The sequence below is a fragment of the Homarus americanus genome, unplaced genomic scaffold (assembly GCF_018991925.1).
Source record: "Homarus americanus isolate GMGI-L3 unplaced genomic scaffold, GMGI_Hamer_2.0 scaffold24050, whole genome shotgun sequence".
In the NCBI taxonomy this organism is placed as follows: Eukaryota; Metazoa; Arthropoda; class Malacostraca; order Decapoda; family Nephropidae; genus Homarus; species Homarus americanus.
Genome location: NW_024736661.1, coordinates 665,080 through 685,336, shown reverse-complemented (window position 1 = coordinate 685,336; position 20,257 = coordinate 665,080). Strand labels below are relative to the sequence as shown.

Genomic DNA, 20,257 nt, shown 5'->3' with positions numbered 1-20,257 from the left:
CCAGGGGAAGGCAGAGACTGGGATGGATGACTGAAATTAAAACTTTGTCTCCAAAGAGATGTAAAACATTAAAGGATTGGTAAAAATAGCCTGAGAACATTTAGAGTGGAAGACTGATGTCGCCAACCCTCAGGTAATACATGTATAAGGAGCGGTATTCTGATTAATTGATCTGAAGATACATCACTCAAAAAGTATATCCGGGATTATAGTTCGTGGGTTTTAATGCTTAAATAAGGGAGAATTCTCTTGATTTAGTAAGTACAGCAGTTTCTTTCACTTAGTGCTGGTCTTCCTGAATTCCTGATTGGAGGAACAACATGAGAGGAGGATGACGTCATGAAGTAAATATCTTAAGTTCATATTTGTTTTATATTTTTAATAAGTAAAGCTAATAATTTATACTGTAAAAAATTATGGTTAATAAAGTAACATATAAATAATATCAATAAGTAAAAGATAGTTTTGGTTATAAATCTTGTATATAAATAAAAAGGAAATATTTATTTTTGTTGTGAACGCTGATGGTTGATTGAGAACATCATAACTAATAACGCGGCTCAGGAGAGTGATGACGTCAGCACCCGTAGGAGTAGTGATGACGTCAGCACCCGTAGGAGTAGTGATGACGTCAGAGGTGTTGTTGTGAGGGAAGCTCGTGACAGTGAGGTGACCGGGAGGATAACTTGACTCACACTAATACTCTCCTCCTCGCCTCAACTGGTGACTGACGGCGTCCACAACTGTTCCTGTGATAACTAAAGGTAAGTCAGACACACAGGAGTTGTTAGAGTGACACGATAGGTCGAGACACACCCAGGGCCCCCCATGGTAGCTCGTTAGCTCTAGGGTCAGATGTTAATAGTACAAATAGATAGATTGGGTAATTATTCATGACTAACCCGCGACCGAAATTGATAGGAAACTATTTTAAAAACCTCGGATTTCCACTTTTTTTTACAGTGGACACTGTTGTAGTGTGTGCAAATGTGTTAAAAATGATTATTTCTAAAATAAACGTAACTTAACCTTTGTGGGTATGAAAAACAGACCTAACCAACCTAGCCAAACAAACCAACCTAACCTTACCTAACTTCCTTACCTGACCCTCCGGTATATTAAACAGTGCATGCCCAGTACTTGCCAACAGTGCATAACAGAGACGTATCCGATCGTCCAAGTGGCTAACGAGCCGATCAGTGGTGAAGAGCATAACAGTAAGTAAAAAGTAGAAAGAATTTCATATAGACATGGTGTAATTTGAGGCCTTTTCTGGTAAAATTGCAGATTACACCAACCAAAGAATCTGATAAAAAAAAAGTGTTACCTAACCTAACCTAATGTAATATAAGAAAATTATCATAAAAATAGTTCTATCGATTGAGTGTAGTGAATTTCCAGAATTCTGTTGTTGCTGTTTACTGTAATATTACCCTTTTTCTGGACATGAGATCATGTGGCCGCATCGGCGCTTCTGCTGCTCGGGCGGCGGAGTGATTTATTGTGATGGTGGGAAACGTCGAGCCACGGCGTTGAGGAACTGATGAACAAATTTCTTTCCAGTCTGAAAGCACAGGGATTCCCGCAGTGTGGACAGTCTCTATTTGAACAATTGAAGGGTCTCGTTGTCATTATCCCTAAATACGCAAATTACGTCCATATAAGACAGGCGACAAGCTTCACACGTCATGCTGAAAATGAAACTGCCTCAGGCAAGGGGAAAAGCATCGCAGCAGAGCGTGGCCTTGTTACCGCCGGGAAGGCAAATTAGTGCGTGCCTAGGTGCCTAATTATCTACAAAACGGAACATTTGCACAATAAATGATTACCATATCAGAACTCACTGATGAAAATAAAATAAGAAAATAAACAGTTATACAAATAACTTGTCCGCTGGTTAGTCCTATATATTAACCATAGATTGATAAACAGACATAAAATGGTAGATAGAGAGATATAATGATAAATAGATAGAATTTTAAAATAGTAGAGATAGATACAGGGGCACACCCAGGGGGGTTTCCTGGTTGCCCGGAAACCCCCCCTCCAGGTACTGCATGGTGCGGCCAACCCATACCTGACCTGGCGACACCTTAGTAACACGAAGGTTGGGTCAACCTCACCCCACGCCACGGTAACTTCCACCACCTCTGCCATTCCCATGCACCTGAATGCACTTAATATACAGCACTGCCAGACAGTGTGAAATATTGAGATTTAATGTTTTGTTTTTTTCATTTTCTCATCTACATTGTACATTTTCTATAGATTTTACATATTTATAAATTATTTTTCCATCCACTTTCACACATTTGATGATTTCGCAAGTGTGCTTCAAATAACTGTATCGTGCGATAATACGCCATTGGAAATCGAGCATGCTGAGTCAGGGAACATGTTCCCACTTCTCTCGTCCTCACTTCACATGTAGTTTTTGGTGTAGTTACATCTACTTTGGATGCCACAGCCTTCAACAATGCTATGTCTACCAGTCAGCAAACAACTATCAATCGTTTTTTCTCGAAAAGGAAAGTTGTCATATCAGTCTCGTGCTGGTATATTATTACTGTTATAGTTAGCTATAATACAAATATTTAAAAAAAAAATTATGACTTCTATTATCCTGTAATATAAGTCTATATACAAAGATTAGGATGCTAAATTACACCATCTTCAACCTCAGATTATTTCATAAGATTCAATGCAAATGGCGTCAAATATTGGTCAGATTTAAAAAAAAATTCCGGACCCCCCAGCTGAAAGGGCACACTACGCTCGCCAGACTTCTCAGTAATTTGGAACCGCCCCTCCCTAATCAATTTCTGGGTGTGCCCCTGGGATAGGTAGAAAGATAGACAGATAGAAAGATTGAGACAGACATAGAATGATAGACATACAGACAGACAGAGAATGATAGACATACGGTACAGACAGAAAGAGAGAATGATAGACATACAGACAGACAGAGAATGATAGACATACGGTACAGACAGAAAGAGAGAATGATAGACATACAGACAGACAGAGAATGATAGACATACGGTACAGACAGAAAGAGAGAATGATAGACATACAGACAGACAGATAGATGATAGATATTTAACGTGTAAAATCATCTAACAAGATGATCATTGGTTCATCATATACATAGACAAACAGCGGTAAATACTGTAGTAAATGGGGTAAGCTAAGGACAGGCTGAGAGGAGAGCAGTAGTGGTAAGAGAGTGACCAGGCAGTGTCTTGGTGTGAGCAGTGTCATGGGGTGGTGCAGTAATCTTATGTATGAAGCATTAACAACTCCTATTGAGGATTTATTTATTACTGGTGGCTAGGTAGATGTTTAGTCGGTAAAATCATCGGTAGTTATTCCTCAAATATTGGCGTATGATTTAGGCGTGAAAAACAATATAATGTAGTTATTTTATGATGAGTACAGTACAATGATGATATTGAAAGTATGGTGCTACTAAAGTGTGCAATCTACAGGACATTTAGGTTAAGTTAGCTTAGGTCAGATTAGGTAAGATTAGGTCAGGTCAGGTAAGGTTAGGTTGGATCAGGTTAGGTTAGTTTAGACTAAAGATAACTTTGTAGACCACATGCTATAGTAGCACTGAAAGTGTGTGGAAATGTATAATTATTAAGTTATAGCCCTTCTTACCCTCCTAATCCTGACCCCACCTGCAAGGCTTCAACGCAGAGGGAAAGAGTAACTAAAAGACCCTAACCTTACATAACATAACCTGGTCATTGTACTCCATCCACTTGAGGAGGACAGCCACAGGCGATCTTTATGAGGAAGTACAGTTGTGTGGGATAATTATGTTCTCGTAAACTGGTGTTTGTGGAATAATAGCCAGATCATCGTACAAGTTCTCATTACTTTACCACATAGGTACCAGTACTGTATATAAACAACTTCTTAAACCCCCATTTACTATAGCTGCCGCACTGTGTTGATACCCACGTGAGAATCATTCACAGTTTATGAAAAGGTGTTGGTCTTGTTAGGTAATTTCCTTGTGATGTAAGAAACTAATCCTGGTGATAAGATGTAGGTAATTCACTCCACACTGCAAAATATATCTTTATGAAGAGGTCCAATGAATTTAAAAATGAACACCTCGACTCCTGTTGCCTCGGTAGGTTTGTCAAAATCCTCCATCCGTTGTGTCATATTGTCTTACAAAATCACAAAGGTACTTTTTTTGGAGCAAGTCTACCTCCAGAAGTGTATCATGGGACTGACAGGAAATTCTTATGAGAAGATTTTTTTTATATGTAAATTTTATCTACAGCAGCTCCTCAGTACCCTGGAAGCTTCTCTCTTAGTAGGTCCCAGTACAAATGATCCTCCCGGCCACACTCTCACTACAGTATGTGTCATTTATTCTTTGTTACTCTTATCTTTTCTTCCTCCCATGATGTAGGCTGAGCTGGCCCTCTACCAGAACACCTGAGGATTAGCCCAGTTTATTTTATTTGATTGTTAACTATCCTAATACTAACCTAACCTAACCTAACCTTGTGTAACCTATCCTATCTTACTCTAACCTAGCCCCTCCCCTCAGGTACCACTAACACATAATCATCAGGTGAAATAACTTGGGGGTTAATCTTCAGGTGGTCTCAATTTTGTATTATTAAAACCAAAACCTCAACGACGATACCATACCAGACCCTATAATGGATAGACCAGACCAGGTAGTTAGTATAACATTTATTCAGCCTTTTTCTTTTTTAGATGAGTTCAGAAAAACCAAAGAAGCCAGCGCCAGGTCGGCCACCTCCACCCTCCGACTTGTCATCATCGACGGATGCAGCCACACCAGAGGAGGAGTTTGAGAACACATACAAGGAGGCCTACAGGCTGATTGACCATGGCATTGTACTGGTGACACAAGGTCTTAATACTCAGGTTGGTGTTGTGACTGTCAGGTGGGCGGACATTTTGTCCCCGGAATATTAATTCTGTGTTATATTTATTAAATTTAGATGATAATGTCTTTATTTTGGAGGCAATGAAACCATGGATAGGTAAAGTTATTTTAGGTTTTTACTGAACTAGTGGAGGCATTGTAGTAGAATGAGCAGCATCAGTTACTCCTGGCAGTACAGTGTTATCATAGCAAAAATGTAACAATGTTCCTTCATGTGATCGAAAATATATTATGAAATATTAGAAAACAGGAAAATATCTGTCTTTGTGGACATGCTGACTGTGTGTCACTCATCACCCAGGTGTTTTTATAGGGGACAGGTCAGTTGATCTATGACTTATTTTTTATTTCAGAACTCCTAAACCAATATGTCGTGGACCTTCTGTTTGTCTCATTGATTTTTACCCCCAAAATAGGCGGCTGCTGTGCTGCAGAAGGGACTCACAGTGGTTGACAAGGCTCTCTCAATAAAGGTGGAAGCCTTCAACAGCAATGCAGAGAAAATACAACAATATACTGCGATGCAGCACAAGATGAGATGCACGAGGTAAGGCATGATTGTGTCTTTACCCTTTGAGGACTATGTTTTAATCCTTTGAGGAAAATAGTTTATCCTTTTGAAAATCATTTAACCCTCCAGGACTCAAAGGGTTTAATAAGACTATTGCACTGCAGTAGCTATATAAGTTCTTGATGACTGGTGGATATATTCCTACACTTGTTATGTTACACCATTATGAACTGAACTGCAGGTGAATTACTTTATCAGTGACTACTGTAATCTTCTTCATGTTACAGGAAGGAGGTGCTGAGTCACTTCACAGATGTCCAGACTGTGGGTGCCCCGGGTGCTGCCATGGCCCCCCAGGTGGAGGATGCTCCCCCCTCTTATGATGATTACCTCAGGTCCCTGGATGAAGGTAACTCAATACCACTATACAAACTTAAGAGCCACAGGACAAGAGAGAGAGAGAACTTTTACCATATCAGTGCTGTATTATATTAGACCAGAGACTCAGGGAGAGAAAAAAGGAAATTCTTAAGGCATAGTATTTTTTACAGGATTTTTATTTTATTTTTTAATTTCTGTTATGTTCACGGGTCAGATTTGTATTTTTCCACTACAGGATATGATGAAAATATGTTAAATTTGATGTTTCTTTAACATTATCACTCGGTTTATATGCATTACAGTGGTCCCTCGGTTAACGAGCACAATCCGTTCCATCAGGTTGCTCGTTAACCGAAAAACTCATTAACGGAAACCATTGTTTCAATGGGTTTTTGGGTAATTGGTTCCAGCTCAACGAAAATTGCCTAAATTCAACAAAAAAGGTAGAAAAGTACACTTACTTTGAGGTGTGTATGTAGAAGGCTCCTGGATGATGATGATGGGAATTAGAATGGGGGTGGAGGAGAAGGAAGAAGAGAAGGCATTGGGGTGGAAGAGAAGTCACCCCATGGCACCATTTCACCCATAAAATTTTAGTTCTCTTGGTGTATTTCAAGATTATTTTCTTTAAATCAACACTGCACTGCATTATATATTGTCAATATGTAAAATATATTTCAAAATGACCAATAATTTGCTTGGAAACACAGAAAAAAGCGTTTAGTTGAAGAGAGTCTCAAGCAAGATGTTACCTCCACTGAAAACAGAGAGAGACTAACGCCTGTTTGGTGTGTTAACAGGCTGGATGGCACGCCAGAAACTAGTTTCTTTACCTTCAATTATGTTCAATAATTGTTAAAATGACTAAAAAAGTTAATATTAAACTTTTAAAATTATTGAATAGTATAAACTTCTTGATATTTACTAAAATAGTAAGGAATTTAAGCCCTAAAACCGATTACTGTATTGGCGGACTAATACTACAGCTGGTGGACCGCCAAATGCAAGCAAAAACATGTTGAAGTCGGCTCGTAAAAAACTCGTTAATCGAGGGATTGCTTGTTAACCGAAGTTAAGAATCTTATGGAAGGTAAATCGTTAACCGAAATCTCGTTAAACGAGGCGCTCGTTAACCGAGGGACCACTGTATTATACTTCATTTTATACTTACTAGCTAATGAGGTCATGATTATATATTGTAGGTTTGGTTTTTGTTAAGAAATTAATGTTCAAAATATTTTATCAAGATAAATCGGGCAACAACAGCGCTGGATCATCAGGAAATGTTTCTTACCCTCGCCTCAATGCCTTCGACCCTCAGGTCAGTCTCATCAGTGCTAATACATTTTTCTTACATTCATCAAGTATTAAGTCACCATAGTCAGCTATGTAATGTTATGTAGTTAAGCATCTATGTTGGCCCATCTGGTCTATACTTTACTGTTCTGTACTTACTAGACTCACAGCTTAATCTCTACAGTACTGTTGTCAAGCTTGTCATCTGTGGTGCGGATCTCCTGGGTTGGTTCTGAGGCAGGTACTGGTAACAATGAGAGAGATGCACAGAAGGGGAGCCTGAAAGTACACATTGTCTGTCTGCCAGTATTGATCAGCTGTTATTTGGGTTACTTGAGGATCACAACTGGGAGAAACCTGAGTACAGTATTTGTTGACCCATGTTGTTGTACTGTAGTCATAGAGAGAGTGTTGCAGAGGTACAGTCCTGTTGCCCCTACTGCTGCTTCATGAACCCTGATATTCAGACTCATGAACCGGAAGCAATAGACACTGATGCAATATTCATGAGTGAATCTCATTGGTTCGTGGAGCATTAGATGAGGCAACAGGATGCTTGTTTGTGACTACACACATGGTAGTGCATCATATATTAGTAAACAAACTCATTGCTGTAGATTAATCTCAGTAAAGTTATTTATCATGTGCTGGAGAGAGGTAAGATAAGGTGGCTTAGTGTAGATTGACAGTTTTGGTACAAGACAATGCAGTTTTATATACCGATATAGGATTTTTTGGGTCTTTTTATTAGTTTTTCTTTTGTTTTCACACGAGTTAATTGTGTTTTGTAGGTGCAGGAAGCAGCCTTTGCAGAGATTGCTGACACCTCAACTGTAACTCCAGTCATGTCACCCCAACAGGGGGAGATGATTTTTCAAATAGAGAATGGTGTTCAGATCTTCTTTATCCAGCCTGATGGGGGAGTCACAAGTCCCTCTTATCCGTCCTTCCTTGCCGTGTTCACTGTTCAAGGTGAGTACTGTGTTATCTACTGGATCTAGGCAGCATCACATTGTGGCTGTATGGCCACTTCCTCTCTTTGGCCCATAAGAAATATAAAGCATGTTGAAGTTCATGACCTGACCGTATACTGATATGGATAGGATGCACAAGGTGTCATCTCATCCATGATGATCCAGATAGTGTCGTGTGGTGTTACTGTCCTCATATACATTGATAAGCCAAGACAGATGCTGGGCCCTTATCCTAAATTGACCTCCAACAGTTATAGTCTTAACATACTCATCTCTATAGTTTATAGTAGGATGGAGACCTTGAAGGTGTGAGGAATGTCCATTAGTTATTCAGAGAGTTTTGTTCAGAGGAAGATAGCTCAACACATTCTGACTCACCAGTCATGGAGAACAACTGGAGAAGCTTATTATGCAGTCACCTTGGAAGTATATGTAAGCTTTCAAGTAAACTAAATTTGTGTAACTAAATACATTAAATAAATAGGTTGCACTTAATCCTTTAGTTCAAATTGTATTAGATTGGCTCAAGTGAATGTTATATTTAAGGACCTGGGAGGTCCTCCATACTCCTCCTCCCTCACAGTACAGTTCTTATTTCACGGTTGTCTAAATCCACCTCTGGATAATATATTGTCTTGCTAGTTTCAGAATTGATACAGTAAACAAAATGTGGTTTTAGTATTACTGATCCCAGAATAATGTTACTTGTTTTATTTTGTTTGTGAAAAGCAGTACAGTATACATTGGTGATTTATTATTACTATGATAGAAAGATTGTCCTTGTAACATCTCTTTTGATCAGGTCAAGGAAGATGACATCCCTTAGTAATTAAAATCAACTGATTTTCTGTTGTTACATTTCTGATCCTAACATACGACCCACGTGTCAACAGAGGCCATTGGCAGTGCTACAGCCGCCACCGCTGCTCGGGGATTCATCCAAGTTGGTGAATGGAGTTATCCGCTGATCCCTGCCCAGAGTCCTGTACTCCACTCCTTCTATGGTGCTTACATATTCCCAGATGCTGGCAACAGTGTGCCAGGTGAGGTGCTCTATGTGTGCCTGTAACTTCTTGTTCAGTATGAAAGTTTCCTTGTTCCTTCAGTTGTTGTAGTCCACTCTGCAGCAATTTGACCTCAATTATTCAGCAATGATAATTTTTCCTGAAATTTTAATATATTCCAAGGAAGAGCCATGGCCAATGGCCATCATCATCAATGTTTTACTACCATTTTCTATGCTTGTGTTCCAAAGTATCCTCAGCTTACATCTCACTTAACAGGGTCCAGCGTTGGGGTCATCATCCCAGACACGGTCGACAAGGAAAAGAAGGAATTTTTCGAGCAGATCCTGATGCAGATGACGTCGTACCAAGAGCAGGTGGTTCCCCCGGGCGTGGACTCCGAAGAGCAGAAGAGGATCATCCAGCAGTCCACCTCACAACGGATTGCAGCAGGTTTGGTTTCAGGTACCTGAAGGAACAGCAAAATCACTAGTGCAGGATGTGTAGCATAACTCTCTGGGGGTTTAAAGTCACAGGATAATGCATTGTGCTTTTAACTGAAGCCAAATAACAACTTGACTAATAGCATAGCAGATTAACTATAGCGCATTTTTTCTCAGCTGAGAAAAGATGCCCCGCCCCCTCCTCAAGAGTTACAGCTGATTGGCTGTTGCAAATCTGTCCGATTTTGTCCTGAAGTAATGATGTATTTCTAAATGAGTTTATTCATAATCGTTGGGATGACCGTTTCTGACGAGAACGATATTTAGCTAAATTATATAATGATACACACATTCATTATTTCAAACATAAACACGTAGGAAATTTATCAGAAGTATTATACAGTACTGTACATGAATTAACTGTTGAACTCTGGTAGCAAATTCACGCTTTCGGAGGATGCATTTAATATATACGGTACAGGTACTTATTTTTACCCACAATAAGGCATACTAAGACTAATTATGCATTAGTAATACTACATTATGACTGCGAACAACTTCATATTTCCCGCCTCTGCTAACGGTCGTGTAATATTTCAATGTGATTCTGATCTTTAAAAATGTTAGTTTTTGCATAATGTAGTATTACTGATATGTAATTAGTCTTAGTATGCCTTATTGTGGGTAAAAATAAGTATGTATTAAATGCATCCTCCGAAAGCGTGAATTTGCTACCAGAGTTTAACAGTTAATTCATGTACTGTATAATACTAATGATAAACTTCCTACGTGCTTATGTTTGAAATATTGAATGTGTTTATCTTTATATAATTTAGCTAAATATCGTTCTCGTCAGAAACGGTCATCCCAAAGATTATGAATAAACTCATTCAGAAATACATCATTACTTCAGGACAAAATCGGACAGATTTGCAACAGCCAATCAGCTGTAACTCTTGAGGAGAGGGCGGGGCATCTTTTCTCAGCTGAGAAAATGCACTATGTGAATACAACCATAAGCATTTACTGTACTCTCTCTGTGTTGATGCTCATATATAATGTGGAAGTTAAGTCTTGTAACACTACTTTTTTGTACTGTATATAAGAGATAACTGACTTGTATACTAAAGTATTACTTGTCCTCTCAATACATCATTATTTCTAATAAGTGACTGCCACCTTACCTGTGTGATAACAGAAGTGGCATTTAGTGTTTAGGATAACTTAAAGTGTTAGTGTTAATCTGTTAACACTTAAAGATGTTGTGATATCATTAGCTAACTTGTTCTTCTCAGTTATGATTCAAGGAACAACTTAAAGTGTTACTGGTGAGCTATTAACACTTGAAGATGTGGTACAGTACTGTCATTAGCTAACTTGTTGTATTCAGTTGGGAGTCGAGGAACAGACAACAATGGCAGGTGAACAGCAGTAATGTGAAATGATCTCAGGGTGACTTGTTACATCACTTACTCTGCTGTACTGCACTTAGCTCCAGTAACAACAATGCATACACTTGCTTCAGCTCAAGAAGTGATAGTGTCAGCAAAGTGTTACAATGCCCATCTTCATACAAACAATAAAGGCTGTTTTTTTTTCTGAGACAAGCATGCAGTGCACATAATATACATTGATGACTCATTTTGTGTGTCTCAAATGCATTTCTTGGGTGTTTGTTTCTATTGGTCTGTTTTTCTGGATAATTATGAATTATTTAATCTGCCTCTGCTTCCCTTCATCCACTGTCTTCACTCCCCAAGTTACCCCTTTCTTTGGGTCCAATTTCTCAAAGGTTTAACTCTGAAGATAATGATTTAACCCTTTGATGATGATGGTTTAACCCTTTGATGATGATGATTTAACTCTTTGAGGATGATGATTTAACCCTCCAGGATTCAAAGGGTTAAACATTATTTTTCTCTTCACATAACTGGGAATTTAAGAACACATATACAGTACAGGTATATCTAAGTTAAGACACAACAATAATGATACAATAACTATAATGGTGTGAGAATTAGACTTAAACATACATAGGAAACCTTTATTTAATGGACTGTATGGAGATGAAAGTCCGTTATATATCGAGGCTCTGTTAGATGTGAAACCCCATCTAACGCATTTTATGGAGAGAGAAGTCCGTTATATGGAGGTTTCACTGTAACTATAGATTTTTATATGGAGGTTTCACTGTAACTAGAGTTTTATATGGAGGTTTCACTGTAACTGTAGACTTATATGGAGGTTGCACTGTAATTATAGATATTTATATTGAGGTTTCACTGTAACTATAGACTTGTGTGGATGTTTCACTGTAACTATAGATTTTTATATGGAGGTTTCACTGTAACTATAGAGTTTTATATGGAGGTTTCACTGTAACTGTAGACTTATATGGAGGTTGCACTGTAATTATAGATATTTATATTGAGGTTTCACTGTAACTATAGACTTTTATGGAAATAGATTGGTACAAAAAGCAGTAATATAAAACAGGGTAAGTTTTTTTTATTTGAGAACCCTAAGTGCTTATTATAGTTTAGGTTGTGCAATAAACAGGAACTTAAAAATAACAGTCCCTGGTCATATTTTCACAATGATCAGACTTTATTCCAACGGATTTTTAGGCTCCTGTTTATTGCTCGTCCTAAAATATAATAATCACTTAGGGTTCTGAAATAAAAAAAAATTATCCTGCACATGTATGGTACTAAATTGAAAATAGAGAAAGAATAAGGAAATGTATGTGTATCATCCATTGGTCACCACATGGTGCAGTTTGTCCTGTGTGGAAAATTTAGACTATGTATTGTGGTTGGGTCGTGGGTGGCTGAAACAAACACTGTACTTATGCATGCTTTAGCTGGTGACCCCTGTAGTAATCCTTGACACTCTAGCCTTTCCTCCTGTGTGTGTGTTGCCTCTCTGGTTGTGAAGTGGTGTAGTTAAAGGCTATTGAGGAGACCATTGCAGTTGTAATCCTTTTAAATAGGAATAAATTATTGTTGATAATTATTAGATATCTGTCCAGTAAAATTGTGATAGAGGAAGCGCTTTAACTACTGCTTCTAAAATACCTCAGTAAAGTAAGTTTAATGGGGTTCAGCCTGTCTGTCTGTAGGTAATTTCAGTTTCTTTACCAATTACCTAAAACCTTGCTGGTAGAGGAAGGACCATACTGTTTATAGTGTTTAGAAGGCAGAGAGTATGAGGTAACCATCAGCTTATATGGCCAGATTGACCCTTAAGTGGTAGACATCGTCATCATCGCCGGTGTCAAAGTTGTGGATGCCGGATAAGGGTTAATGGGTAGATACAGTTGATGTAGAGATATAAACTGCTTCCCTCTCCTTGTGTGTAACTTTCCTTGGGCTATTGTAATGTTACTCCTATAACTGCATGCTAATAGTTATTTTTCCTTTTTATTTATTGTACTTTACCTGAACTGTACTTCTGTTCTTTAATAGTCTTGACCTAATTGCAAAATATAATTAATAAAGAATAGTAATATTAGTGAAGTTTACTTAAATATAAAGTGATTTTGCTGTACCATTGGTTAGTGTAATAGGTGGTGTGTTGATGGACTGACTGTGCATTATGAGTTATTATTTCCTTGTTAAAATGTTGTGGTAATGAATGTTAGATGCTCTGATGTTGTTTAGTAGATGTTGGCGTTATATTTCTTCTCTCTTCTTCACTTTGTCTATGTAAGGGTATTTGTTACCAGCCAACTAGCCATTCGGGCAGTTGGTCTATCCAGTGTTAGTGCAGGAGGAAACCAGAGTCTGGAAAACCTGTGATGTTTGGTAGTGAGGATCTTGGTTAATACCCAGATTACCTTAGTACCTGTCTTAATTACTCCAGTTACTCTTGCTCTATTTTTTATTTGGTATGTTTTCTACTTGGAATAAACTATTGAATGATACAGCCAAGATACTAAGGTGACAGGTTGGTGAGGTATTTGGTCGTTTTTTGTATTAAAATTGAATATGAATGTTTAGTTGGTGTACCAGCTCATAGGGAAGTAAAGGACTAAGGCAACAGTTATATTTATCTACACATACATTGGTCATGTCCCTAATTAATATGACAAATGAATTCTTAATCTCGACATTGACTCAAAATGCATCATAATACCTCAGCGTATATACTATACTTAGTGGAGGGGTTGGGTGTCAACTTATTGATACTTTATACAAAATTATTTCACTTTAAATTATCTACAACCTCACTCAGAGCATTAGCTCATGTGACACCTGTGGTGGAGTTCCCAAAAGTCTTCACCATTGGTTTATTCTCTTCCAGGAGCGGAGACATTGTCCAAGGGCGTTGTGTGGGGTGCTGAGAAACTTGGTGAGCTGATAAGTTATGGCTCCGAGAGTTTAAAAGGCTACGTTCAACCGGTAGAACAGAAGAAAGAAATTGATCCCAAGTGGCACACATCGGCCAAAGTGGCGAGAAATGTGTCCAGCAAAGCGGTGAAAATCAGCGGCTTCCTCTGTAAGTGACTTAGTGTTTGTTACTCTTGTCTTCATATATTAAACCTTTCTTCATGTTAGTTTCTTTATTACATTTAAATAAAATCCTTTTTTCATATTGTTATCTAATATATGTGGTTAAGTTTCACATATAATGGACCCTCAATATAATGGACCTTAATCTCTATACCGTTACGTATACTGTAATTCGTTAGATGGAGGTCTCACATCCAACAGACGCTCAATATAACGGATACAGTAGTCTGTTAAATAGAGGTCTTACTGTATAAGGGTCCACAGAAGATAGGTACAGTACAGAATAACAATCAACAAAGTATTAAGGTACCATATACAATTTCACATTTACTCCCGACAGTAAGTAATGTTGGGAAGGCGACGATGGCCCTGGGCAGGACTCTGGCTCCACACTTACAGAAGCAGGGGACTCGTGCCATCAGTCACTTGACCGGGCAGAAGGAAAAGGAAGCCAGTGCTAACGTGAGTGACCGGTGCAGCAGCATTATAGACTGTTTCCTGTTCATATTTTTGTGGGTTTTTGATTATGTATATAGACTTAACATAATAGGTTTTATATTAACATCCCTGACAAAATTATAACAGCTGTTGATGTTTTTGTATATATATAAAGTGGCTGCTTTTAGAATCTGCTGTTTGTTCAGTATTATTAAAGGTTCTCTCTCTCTCTCTTATACACACATACAGATCATCATTATGTTATTATCTCCTCTTACTTAAACTGAATTATATACTTTTGTATACTTTATTATTGTTCGTATAGTATAGTACAGTGTCATTGGTTTACTATACTGTCCCGTGGTTGTCTCGCCTTTATGTCAGAGATCTACAAGAGGAATGACAAAATACTTTATACTGTACAAGCAAAATGCCAATTCAACAGATAGTGATGCAACAGCATATGATGTCAGCCTTTGGTTGGCTAGTACTGTACCAGTAAGACATAGTGTGTGTGTGTCAAACTTATTAACAGCCTTGTTTTGAGGATTTTTTTTTTTTACAATATACAGTATACTAATTTGTATTGACATTTGTGTTAGCAAGTAAAAGTATGTAATAGCTGGGTACTATAGCTACTGGTGTGTTAAGCTAACAAGCCATTTACTGACATCTTCTGTTACATCTGTAAATTCTGGATTGGATGCTTACCAGTATATACTTTTATTTTATTTATTTTTTTTATATTGTCTTTTTTTTTAACTTGCAGGCTTATGGTGGTCAGAAATATAATTAGTGATTTGTGTGTCGTATTAATCAACAGATGGACGGAGTGTTGGAGGTAGCGTCAGGAGCGTTGCGGGGAGCCTCCACCATCTACTTGAGTCTAGAGACAGCGGCAGCCACCCTTGCCACCAATATTACCGATAACACGGTCAAAGTGGTCGCGCACAAGTAGGGCTTCACTCTCACTTCCCTCCCTCAGTGTGACGCCTTATCTAGGAACCTACCAAAGGGGTTGACTAGAAAGACTGGAATCCTAGCCATTTCTTTACGTCTCACTATTTTCCTTGGATAAGTTTAGTGATTATTTATTCCACATTCCTCTACCTGTATCTGTGTGTTGAGGTGTTAAGGAAGTGTCCAGAAGACCATTTGACTTAACACGGTGGCAAAATCTTAATAACGGTTGATCCTTCTTGGTTCCTTACAACTTTTATCCTTAGTGCATCTTTATTTCTTTCAGTATTCACTTATTTTCTTCAACATATATCCTCTATTCCTTTATTACACCCATTATTAGTGTCACTTTTAAAGGGTAGAATAATCCTGTTTATGGCAGACGTCTTGCCATGTTTGCTAAAAGGATTTGTACTATTTTATTTACCCTCCTTTTTTTGGGGGTTATAAAAGATAATGAAGTGAAAGAAAATGTGATGGTAAATAGATAATACATTAGACTGTACTGTGAGGCATCATTCAGTAAAAACTCGACTACAGTACAGTATGAGAAGTGAAAGCTGGACATGACATCATTGACTGGGAATCCTTGCAGGTGTGGAAAATGGCCATAAAATTATAAAAATGATGATGGAAGCACCTCAAGCACTGCCTGGTTGTCTTAATCTTTTTGGAACAATTAACTGATTTTTCAGAAGATTACTATTTAAACATTGACTTAAGAATTACACAAAGATCCCAATATTTGGAGTCAATTGTATTTACTAACCAAACTTATCCTGAATTGTGTCTTCTGGGCTGGTACAGGATTATGTAACATGTACAAGTTGAAAGATCTTGGTTAGTTTCTCTCATTGTCTTCTGAGAGTACTAATCACTAGTGCTCTCATTTGGCTAGTTTTTCTTTCTTATCCTCAGCACTACAGTGTTAAATCTTTTGGCTATACACTAAAAATATTACAGTTGAAGGCTTATATGCTTAATTGTTTTGTAACAGATTGAAAAATTATTAATTAATATTAAATTTGGTGAAATAAATGCAAGTTTTATAATAAGTATTATTTAGTTTAAATAATAAGAAAACTTTAGTGACTGAGGTAGTGAAGGATACCAACTGGTCTGTATCCTTGACAGGTATGGTGAAGATGCCGGGGCCCTCGCTGACAACACCCTGTATGCTGTAGGACAAACTGCTTGGGCGGGACACAACATTGCATCCTTAGGGGTAAAGGGCATCGCAAAACGTACAGCAAAGGACACAGGTAAGGCTCTTATTCACCAACACGAGTCCAAGAAGAAAACCTCGACTTCGGCTTCCGCAGAACCAGTAGAGAAAGCTGTTGAGGCAATGGAAATAGGAGATAGCCCTGGGACGCCTCCAGTGAAGCCAGTAAGAGAGAAGAAGAAGCCGCTACTGTAAGAGAGGGACCAGAGGGAACAGTTCAGTACCTTATATAACCAAACAAGTATATGTCAATTGTTTATACTTGGTGTGGAGAAGACAGTGTCTCTCATCTACAATACCTGGACAGTGCATGTGTTGCAGACCTACTCTTAATAAGGTGCTTAGTTTGGATGGAATTATGAGCAGTTCACCAAGTGACTTACTACAGTACCAAGAGTTGTATATGTACAGTAGATGGAGTCATAAGTGTATAAGTGTGTGTGTGAGAGAGTTATAATCCACATTCTCTCCCTCTTGAAAGTGTATATTGAAGGTCAGGTCAGTGTAAGGCTTTTATAGCTCCTGATATTAGTGTTACCTGTATGTGTTGCCACTATACAAATTTATGATAACCTGTCATAGTTGTCCTGTTATGTCAGGTGGAGTCAGTTTTTCCACCACATTTACAGGTCTGCTTCTACTTATTGTTTGAGTAGGGACCATTGTCTTCTTTTTCTAAGGCATTAGTGAAATCAAACTTTGTATTTTTCTTCATTTGAAGCCTCAGTTTAAGATTCTAACAAAAGAGTGGAATTTAATAGCTGTACCTTCAGTTGTCCATGTAAATAATTAGTCTAACAAGTATGAAACAGTTTTTTGGACAATATGTGTTGACATATTGTATAGGTTGCAGGAGTCATCCTTCTCTTGTTGATAATGCTTGTAAAAAATAAGTTAATCCCACTATAGTCATTTTAACTTGCTTTCATTTGGCATTTTCATGGGTGTACAAAATTTGTTGTGATGTGAGAGACAAGATTAAAAGAAGGTAAAGGAAATAATACTACACACAGAAATACCTGGCTGGTGTTGCAACAAGAAAATGATTGATGTTTTGGTCGAATGGTGCTGTGTGTGTGTGTGTGAGTAGTTTTTAGTGGACCTTCGTGGTATCAAGTTGCAACTTGTCCTGGGGTGTGAGAAAGTATGTATGAAATTATTGAGTGAGTAAGAGTACAGTATGTATAAAATGATATAGTGTGAATCTAGTGGAGTCGAGTGTAAGAAAGAGAGAGAGAGATATGTGTGTGTGTTTGGGTATCAGGGTGTACTGCCATTCTAAGATTGTCATCATCCCATTCTGATATTTTGCTGCAGTGGGAAACAGTGATTGGCTTTCAGTGATGGACAGAGACCTATAGAAAACTTTATCATGTAAGATAAGAATACAGTAATACAGGTAATTGTGTGGAGGAGAAATGTGAGTGTTGTGGCTGTACTAATGTGGATAACGAGACCATTTAGCTGAGATGTGAATGACGCTTTATAGATCAGCGATTTCTGTTTGATCTTGCTGATTGAGGGGTAAGATTATATGACGACAACTTTGTAATCGAGAAAGAATCTGTTAGCTTAAGTGATTAAAATACATAAGAATTACCTCAAATAATGACAGCTGTTGATAATGTAAAATAATAATAATAATAATAATTAACGGTTTATTGAAAGAGCTTGGCAGCCAGAAGGCTGAAAATATACAGTTACATATTTGGGGAATGGGTTATGAATTACAAATAATATACAAGTAACATAAGTGACACAAATAAGACATATAATAACTAGATGGGGAAAAGCTCAAGCTACAGTTCATTTCAACATAGTGACAGTGTAAGGAGCAGTGTTTACTGGGAGTGAATACACTGATTTATTACAAGTTATTGATAATTTTTACAATGGTTGGGACTGGGCTGTTCTTATAGCGATCAGTTCGTGCATGCGTGCTAGGTGGTTCCTCGGGGCAGTGGTCAAGGGGGCATCTAATTCGAGACTTTCCTTTTAAGTAAAGTTGCTTAGAAGTTGGATATGAACAGTACTAATTCTCTCATATGGTTTATCTATTTAGGTTTGAGTTTTTATATAAATTTACATATATTGAACATGTGTATATCGCTTAAGTCAATCCTGTCAGCATTATGCAGTTTAAGGAACTATATAATTTAAAACATTAACAAAAATTACAGGATATCCATGAACTTTATTTAGGTACTGTATTATTTTTTGCCAATGATGGACACTGTATCATCACTATACTGTATCCTGACTATGTTATTCAGGAAAGGTTCAAATCAGTTTGCTTTAAGTTGTAATGGATGTAATACTGTAATTGAAGTGAGTTGGTCTACTGTAACATTAGCACTGTGGATCAGGAGGTGTACTGTAATCTGTAATCCACATGTTACAAGGAAGATGCATGGTGGAGTCTCTCTTAGGTATGGTGACTGTGACAAGATGTATCTACTGATTGGTCAGATAAAAGTAACAGGTTAGTGACACTGTACAGTATCTAAGAACACTGTAATGGTGGAGCACTATACTGTTATAACAACCTGCCAGCAACAACTATTATAACACAACCTGGCAGTAACAATGCCACCATTATAACATTGTCTTCATAACAAGAACCATTACTTTGATTGTATATTACTGTAGTTAACATAGACATTGGAGTGAAATATTATAAGTTGTAATTTGTGTCTGATGTTAAGAGAGACTGAGGATCCTCACTAAGAGATGTTGTGGTTGTAGTTATGAGTGCATAGTTTGGACATGACCTGACTTAATATTACCTAACCAGACCTGATATTGAACACATTGAAATTATAGTTTTGTTTTTCTTTTTCTTCGTCCTCTTCTTGTTTATGCCCTCTGTCGTCCTGTTGTCTTCCTCTTCCTATTTGTTACCACCTCCTGTTCTTCCTCCTCCTCTTTTACCTCCTCCCAGTATCAGCATTTTACCTACCCTCATATACCCAGTAATCTGCGCTTTGTAAGAATAATTAGTCGCCATAGACAAGACACTTATGGCCAGAGGTAACAATGTAGAGTTGTTTTAAAATAATAGTCACTTTCTTCAGAATTGTAAAAGTTGGGTGTGACATAACAGCTGATAAGAGAGAGAGAGGGAGGGTTGGAGGGAGGGAAAGAGAGAGATTGAGAGAGTGGAAGCTGGCGTTACCTCCTGGCCATCCGTCCATATGTCAGAGTGTTGTCAGAATCTTGTGTTTTGTCCAACAGTGTCCTAACAACCTAATTTGACCTTTAAACAGCGGCCATCTTTCATGGAAATTAGCTGTAGGGACGGTGACCATTATCGGTAGAAATTCATTTTATACAGAATAAATTATGTTAAGCAGACTTAGGTTTATAATGGTTTTCTTTTTTCTAAGTTCTTTTTAATACGTTATTTGTGTTGTTGAAGCTACTGTACTGTATACTCCGACTGTTGTTATTGTGTATGATCGCTGGTGCGTGTATTGGATGCATTTTTTGTTATAGCGTGTACACACGCCCCAAAAAGTATCTTCACGGCGGGGTGTGATGAATTTCAAAATGAACAATGCAACTCATGT

At 37.9% G+C, this 20,257-nt stretch overlaps 1 protein-coding gene across 2 annotated transcripts; it reads left to right on the top strand.

Moving 5' to 3' along the window:
- Window positions 1-545: 545 nt before the first annotated feature.
- Window positions 546-18,438, top strand: LOC121872366 (protein spartin-like). 2 transcript variants are annotated; one of them, XM_042375098.1, is made up of 12 exons: window positions 546-764; window positions 4,747-4,920; window positions 5,359-5,489; window positions 5,741-5,862; window positions 7,082-7,155; window positions 7,922-8,102; window positions 8,998-9,147; window positions 9,388-9,573; window positions 13,857-14,051; window positions 14,406-14,527; window positions 15,327-15,457; window positions 16,598-18,438. In XM_042375098.1, the coding sequence occupies exons 2-12, from the start codon at window positions 4,747-4,749 to the stop codon at window positions 16,881-16,883; spliced, it is 1,752 nt and encodes a 583-aa protein (XP_042231032.1). In that variant the 5' UTR covers window positions 546-764; the 3' UTR covers window positions 16,884-18,438. The 2 variants fall into 2 exon arrangements, with proteins under 2 accessions (XP_042231032.1, XP_042231033.1); XM_042375099.1 differs by having other exon boundaries at window positions 547-764; window positions 9,388-9,561.
- The last annotated feature ends 1,819 nt before the right edge of the window (window positions 18,439-20,257 follow it).